The sequence below is a fragment of the Alosa alosa genome, chromosome 12 (assembly GCF_017589495.1).
Source record: "Alosa alosa isolate M-15738 ecotype Scorff River chromosome 12, AALO_Geno_1.1, whole genome shotgun sequence".
Classification (NCBI taxonomy): Eukaryota; Metazoa; Chordata; class Actinopteri; order Clupeiformes; family Clupeidae; genus Alosa; species Alosa alosa.
In genome coordinates, this window is record NC_063200.1 from 8,519,985 (window position 1) to 8,527,111 (window position 7,127).

The window sequence follows — 7,127 nt, forward strand, 5'->3', positions numbered from 1 at the left end:
TGATGCATCCATGACCCATGATTTGCGGCTGACAACGAACAAGGTTCACACCCGAGCATTCCGTCTGACCGCTGGGGAGTCCAACTGTTTTATTTATGAAGGCCACAGTGAAACAGTGAGATGGAGTTTGAATGCAGCTTTTCAACTCTTGTTTAGCTGTCCAGTTCAAGTGCAACGAGACACAGATCCACAGCTAAACACACAATGCCTCATAGGACCAATTCAAAGGCTTCATCAGTCAACTCTGGGAGAGGTATTGTGTAAATGTTTGGGCGTAGGCTTACAGAGAGTTACAGAAAGAGATGTGAGTGAAACAGAAACACAAACAAGACTTGTCTACATTTTTATTAAGGCTTTATGGTATCCATGAACCAAGTTCCAGTTTCTGGTTTAGAGTGTGGTACAGTATCATCATTGCTATGTGACAGGTGAATTTAGGGAAACAATATATAAGGGTGCACTCAAGGAGGAGCAATTTACAAATCAATTCATCACATCTTTTTCTTATCAAGACGTAATCAAGAAGTAATTAAAATTAGCGTGTATGTGGTGGGGCTATTTTTATAAGTCAAATCACAGATGTTCGTATATGCGTGTGTTTGTATGTTTGTGTGTGTGTGTGTGTGTGTGTGTGTGTGTGTGTGTGTGTGTTTGTATGTGTGTGTGTGTGTGTGTGTGTGTGTGTGTGTGTGTGTGTGTGTGTGTGTATTTGTAATGTGGGTGCGGTGGGTGTGTAATGATGTATTGAGTACAAATAAAAGTACAAAGTGTTTGCTTAAACTCTCATTAAAATAAGCTCTGCTGCTCTGTGCTCTTGGGGTTAAGCGTGTGATGTGAAGAATGGACTAACAAATTCCAGGGAAACACATCCAGATTGGAGACAGGGACAAAACACTGACTTCTGAGACAAAGTCATGCATGTAAAAACAACACAATTTACAATGAAGAATAGCCTACTATTGATTAGAGAGTACAGTAAAACGAGGGAATAAAGTAATGACCAAAAATATAAACAATATACACATATTAATCTTACAAAAATAGAATTTGCAAAAAAGAAATACATTCTGCCCTTTTGAGAATACATAGTTAAATAAAAACATTTTTTTGATATTTACACCAGCTGAGTATTTTTCCTTATTTTGTAATCAGTTCACTCTCATCACATTGCTCTCAAACTGTCCAGTTCGGATCATTTAAAATACGCGACTGTTTCCTCTTCCTGTTGCTTTTTGGTGCAGGCAGGGATTTGTAGTCCTCTCCGGAGCCTATGTCCTGCATGTCCGAACTGTCCCTCCAGCTGTCTGCGTCCTGAGGAAAGTCCTCTCCAGGGGAGTGCATCTGTCGACCGAACACCTTGCTCTGCAGCTCCGCAATGTCATTACGGATGTCTGCCATCAGGAGCAAGAGGAAGTCAAAGGATCCTGGAGGCCCCTGAGCAACACAGTTTCAGTGTGTTAGCAAAACAGCACACATTCAACCAGTCCAAGTCTCCTACTGCAGCTCCTACACTACACTGTAGTGTGTGTATGTGTGTGTGTGTGTGTGTGTGTGTGTGTGTGTGTCCAGCTGAGTTTCAGTTTGAATCAGTTCTCCATCTTGTCTCAAACTGTCCCATTCAGCTCTTCCAGGCAGATTTGGAGTCCTCTCCGAGCCTATGTCCTGCATGTCCACCCTGTCCCTCCATGCCTGCCTCTCAACAGTCCTCTGCTCAAGAGTGAAATGCAAAACACACTGGACCAATGTGGCTAAAAAGGGTGTTGGAGAGAGTGTAGGAGGGTGTGATTGTCAGTGTATGTGTGTGTGTCAAAACAGCACACATTCAACAGTCCATCTCCTACTGTTTGTGTTGTGTGTGTGTATGTGTGTGTGTGTGTGTGTGTGTGTGTGTGTGTGTGTGTGTGTGTGTGTGTGTGTGTGTGTGTGTGTGTGTGTATTTGTGTGTGTGTGTGTGTGTGTATATATTTGTGTGTATGTGTGTGTGTGTGTGTGTGTGTGTGTGTGTGTGTGTGTGTGTGTGTGTGTGTGTGTGTGTGTTATGGGGCAGCTGAGGTCTCTGCTCTGGTATGTGTCCATGGTTATGGTTAGCCAGGGCCCTAATGTAGTCCTGCTGCCAGGCTGGGCACAGGAGCAGGAGCGGACAAGAGCAGCTGAGAGAGAGGCCGTGGAGCTGGACAGGGGAGCCACGAGGGACTGATGCTACACAGCAGGGCTCTGAGAGGGTTCAGCACAGGCTTCAAGTGAAACATGCCACTATATCCAAGCGCAGTGAAAAAAACAACAACTCTACATCTCACTTAGGGATTTGGCATTCACTGCAGTCTTTATTATTACCACACATATGAGCTCAGGTGGTGCTGTCTGGGCATTCATAACTCTATTGCAAATTAAGAGAACGGGCCTCTCTCAGAATAGTGCTTATTCTGATTCTCACGCTCCATGTGAAATTCCTAAGACCATGCAAATGATTGTGGTTATGTGTATGTGTGAAAGACAAAGGGAGTGACTGAATGGGAGAGACAGAAAGGGTAAGAAAGTGAGAGAGAAAGATAGAGAGAGATAGAAAAAGAGAGAGAGAGAGAGAGATAGAAAAGAGAGAGAGAGAGAGAGAGAGAGAGAGAGAGAGAGAGAGAGAGAGAGAGAGAAAGAAAGGATCTGTGTGAAGAAGTGCAATTCTGATCGGGCTCTTACTGGAGGTCCGGAAAGACCAGGAGCCCCTCTCTCCCCCTGGAGAATCCAAACAAATATTTGTGTTAGAGGCACTACAGTGAAGCAGGCATGGGAGGCAGTACAGGACAGTGCACAGCATCCCTCTCCTAACCCCCGCAGTCTGGGCAGATAAAGTGGACCCACCTCACTTTTCATCCCTCTGCAAATAGACAGTGCATCACAGCTACCATAACAACCGCCACATTGCCTGAATCAGATTAGAATCAGTTCAGTGTATTGTGGTCCACTTTGCAGCGTGAGCGTCCACTCTGTGAGGATGATGAATGATAGCAGGCACGATGTGCCGTTGACCTGAGCTTCAGGGATTATCCTGAGGTGAGGGTCACAGAGAGGCAGATGGTTCTGATTTGTGACCAAAAGAGTGGAAAACATAAAGGCCTTGATAAGTGGCCGTTCACACACAAACACTTTAGGGGAGGACCACAGACGGGTGGATCTGTTTGGCTAAAGATGAGGTCTGTAGACGACTCATATTCACAAGACTTATCTAACAAAACATTCCTCTTTTGCACTTTAGAGCAGCACATAAGAAGGATTTAAGGCCACTGCTTTTAAAACAATCTTCAATCTAATATTATTACTCATACCCCCACTGGGCCCACTCTTGGACCAAATGCAGGGTTAAACTGGCCAAGCATTTTTGGTACTGATTATTATGAGAGCCATAAAAGTAAATGATCTAATTAACGAGCTTCAGGGTTGAAAACACAGAGATAGGTCTGTTCAGAACATGTATTAAGAGATCATTTTCAGTATATAAAGTGATTTCTGAGGCTCCCAAACTATATTGGAACTGAATATTGGCTCTCCAAACTGGCCCTTAAGTTTACAAGTATGACATAAACCACTGTGCATAATTTATCCTGAAAGGGAATAATATCATCTTAGCATCATGGGTGGAGTTTGTAGAAGACAGCTTCAGATAAGGCTTCTCTGTGGAATTCAAATCAAGATGTGCAGATCACCTTACACTATCTGTGTCAGATTAATTGTGTTTTTTTACACTAAATCAGGTTTTCAAATGCTTGATGACAGACTTTCTGTCAAAATATGCATAACAGTCAAGACTTTTTACAAATTTCTTAGCTTTGTGGTTGATGTCCCTGATAAAATTAAAATTGCATTGATAAATCCTTTTTCTGCACCTTCAAATGTTGGTCACACCATCAAACTGATAGTAACTATCGTAAAAATTAGGGTGCTGCAGTAAAACAATAAATTACTATTTTTTCTGTGCTGAGAACTCAACCAATGAATAACTATGGTGTAACTAGAACTATGATTAGCACAGCAGTTTGCTTTGAGATTTTAAAAAACATGGTACTATTTTTGAGAAGTATTCTATCTTTTTTGTGCTGTGTTTCTCTTTCTCTTGTTTTGGCCAACGACTTCATTGCATTGCAGATAGGATAGAATTGATTTTAAACATCTTCATCTGACATTTCAAAATATTTACATTCCAGTGGGAGAAATAACCTCTGGCAAATGTGTGTGCTTGTACTGAGTGAAAACAGGAGGATCAGAAATGACTAGACAGACAGAGGAAATGAAAGAAAAAAACATACCTTCATGCCATCTTTCCCGGGTGCACCGGGGGGACCCTATATATTCAAAACAAATAAACTTAAATCAAAACGACCATCGAAAGAAACAGCATCAGACCTTTACAGACACAACAATAACCATCACTTACTATATAAAACAAACTATCCCATCTGCACAAATTAGTTGTGGGTGCCATCTGTGACACCTTAAGATACTAATAAAGCACAGTTACTACATCAAGTTACTCTTTTATTGATGTATTTGTGGTCTGAAAAGGTGCATGAGGTACGGTATGACTTGAGAACAGTACACTACACCACCTATTTCCAGACATTTAGGGCTTTAAAGGAGATTAACTACATATTCCTGAATTATAAACATGAGTTATGATGTGATAATTGATTTTGGGCAGGTGTCCATGTTCAGAGTTAAAATCAGCTCTGAACATAGTTGGGCCAACAGAAGATTAATGTTCTGAGATCATTCTCAGTTCAACACATTGTTGTGAACTGAGCGATAAACACACACACACACACACACACACACACACACACACACACACACACATACACTGAACCACACCTGCTGCATGAAAACTCTTTTGTTTTGGTCATATTACACATTATTATAGCATATTTCATATGTACTGAAAAACAACAGACAAAAATGACCCCCATGAAACTTTATAGGAGTACAAAGTGTTGACGGTAATGTTCTGGCATCAGACATCTAGTAAATCACTAGGCTAATAGCATGACTGTGCATTTCTCCTCAGTGACACCTCACACTCTCATGTTCAGCTCCAGTGCATTAAGGGGAAAAGGCCAATGCTCTCAGACAAGTTAAATGGCTGATGGTTGAGGGGAGCTTTGCCAAGAAAAACAATAACTGTGTTGTAATGCATTCACCCCTTAGCCCTGTTATTTCCACAAGCATTTGTCAGCTCCGTAAGTAAGTGCAGGCGGCAAGATGTACTATGGATCACCTTTAGTCCTTTGAGAAGAGCTGCATTTCCTGATAAATATGTAACGGAGCATGGAGGAGGACAGGAGTGGACATAACTGATATGAAGTAGCCGCATCTCATAACTTGGGGGATAAACATGACCTAGTATCTCCAGCCTTAAAGATGCACTGACACCAGCGTACTGACTTTTCTAGTTTTTAGTGCTCTCCACACAGTGTTACACACAGCCGTTCACCGCCATCCCCAATCCAGCCATTGAAGCATGGATTTGACCCCGCTGAGACACCGTACAATTAGCATGGATTTGACCACGCTGAGACACTGTACAACTAGCATGGACACTGTACAACTAGCATGGATTTGACCACGCTGAGATACTGTACAACTAGACATCAGCTCAGTTTTTGAAAGTTTGAAAACAGCCAGTAGAGAACACTGTCCATATCTAATAAAATTACAGTGGATAATGGTTTAGAATGAGGCCTGATGTTGAGAAGTTTAGAAAAGCATTTCTTGTATCTATTTTCGTGTCCAAGTGGATGATGTCAAGCAGTCATGTGGTGTTTTCTTGAGCCAAATAATAGTTTGATTTATTGTCTCTGTTAAGTCTGGTGGTGCCAGGACTTATTGGTGATAGGGTCGGCAAAGTGGATTAGCTATCATTAATCTAATTTGTACTGACAGTCCCCACTTACGCCCATAGCCTAACTGGAATCCAAACAACAACCACAGCATAAACTGGCAATGTTTTCCATTTCCTAACACCTTCCTTGAAACAGCACCAACACATCAGTAGCGTCCAGAGATCAAAGATCAAGGAAGTATATATATTTTTTTTTAATCCCTGCGGGGTCGTTAGTTGTAATCAGCATAATCAGCATGTTGTAATCAGTATCCACACATGCGTCAGATAAACAATAAAACATGCTCATCAACAAATACAACAAATCGCATTTGGTCAAACTAAATAACCAGTGAACAATGACTACAACACAAAGACCACATCTAGTTATTTTAAATGGTATGTATGCTTGATGGTAAACACTGTCCAGACCAAAACCTGATCTTCTTGTAGGCTATGGGCCAAAGGGGGTATTACTGCACATTGTACTTTTTGTGCTCTTGTCTGACACTTTTTGTTTTAAGGGATTGATCAGCTATGTTTTTAGTAAGCTTTATCCAAATGATTTGTTTGACTAATTAACTTTAGCTTGGCTCAATTAACTTTGCCTTTAACCACACTTTTACCCCTCTCTGAAGCATCTCTATGTTGTTCAATAGTGCGCCAGCCATTTTGCACTCAAACAAGGGCCCACTTTCTCATGTTCATTTTCAGAAAATTAGTTTAAAACCAAATGTTATCATGGTATTAATGGACCTTGAAAATTTAATTTCTGTATTTAATTTGCACAACCAAAACAACTGTCATGTATAAAAGGATGAAATGTTCAAAGACAACATGGGATGTTCACTTGGAACCTCATCCCGCTTTCTTTGGACTCGGTATGTGTGATGAGATGATGACACTCATTACTGGCTCTGGGCTTATCTAAGTCCTGTTCACAGCTTCCTTAGAGTGTTTCTGAGTATTTCTCACCATTGGCCCTCGTCGGCCCTGTTTGATGTGGGTCAGATCTGGGGAGGGCCCAACTGGGCCCATCAGGCCCCGGGGCCCTGGAGGTCCAGACGGCCCCGTCATCCCTGGTGGTCCAGAGGAACCTTGGGGGCCTGGAGTTCCTACGGATGGGTTCAGTGGGAAGAGGAGACAATGAGAAACGGTACTGCAGAAAAGAAGAATCAGAAAATGAAACGTACCCCCATAAACTCCAATCATCTTTTTTTTCAGTATGCTATGCGATTAGAACACACATCTTGAGCTTAGACTA

At 41.8% G+C, this 7,127-nt stretch overlaps 1 protein-coding gene across 1 annotated transcript in view; it reads right to left on the reverse strand.

Moving 5' to 3' along the window:
- Positions 1-330: 330 nt before the first annotated feature.
- The window catches only part of ccbe1 (collagen and calcium binding EGF domains 1), a 44,721-nt gene continuing 37,924 nt past the window's right edge, over positions 331-7,127 (reverse strand). The window contains exons 8-11 of the mRNA XM_048258167.1: positions 6,839-6,978; positions 4,296-4,331; positions 2,692-2,727; positions 331-1,434 (exon numbers count right to left, since the gene is read on the reverse strand). Of these exons, the coding sequence (XP_048114124.1) occupies positions 1,174-1,434; positions 2,692-2,727; positions 4,296-4,331; positions 6,839-6,978 (473 nt within the window). The 3' untranslated portion in view covers positions 331-1,173. The remainder of the gene's footprint in view (positions 1,435-2,691; positions 2,728-4,295; positions 4,332-6,838; positions 6,979-7,127) is intronic.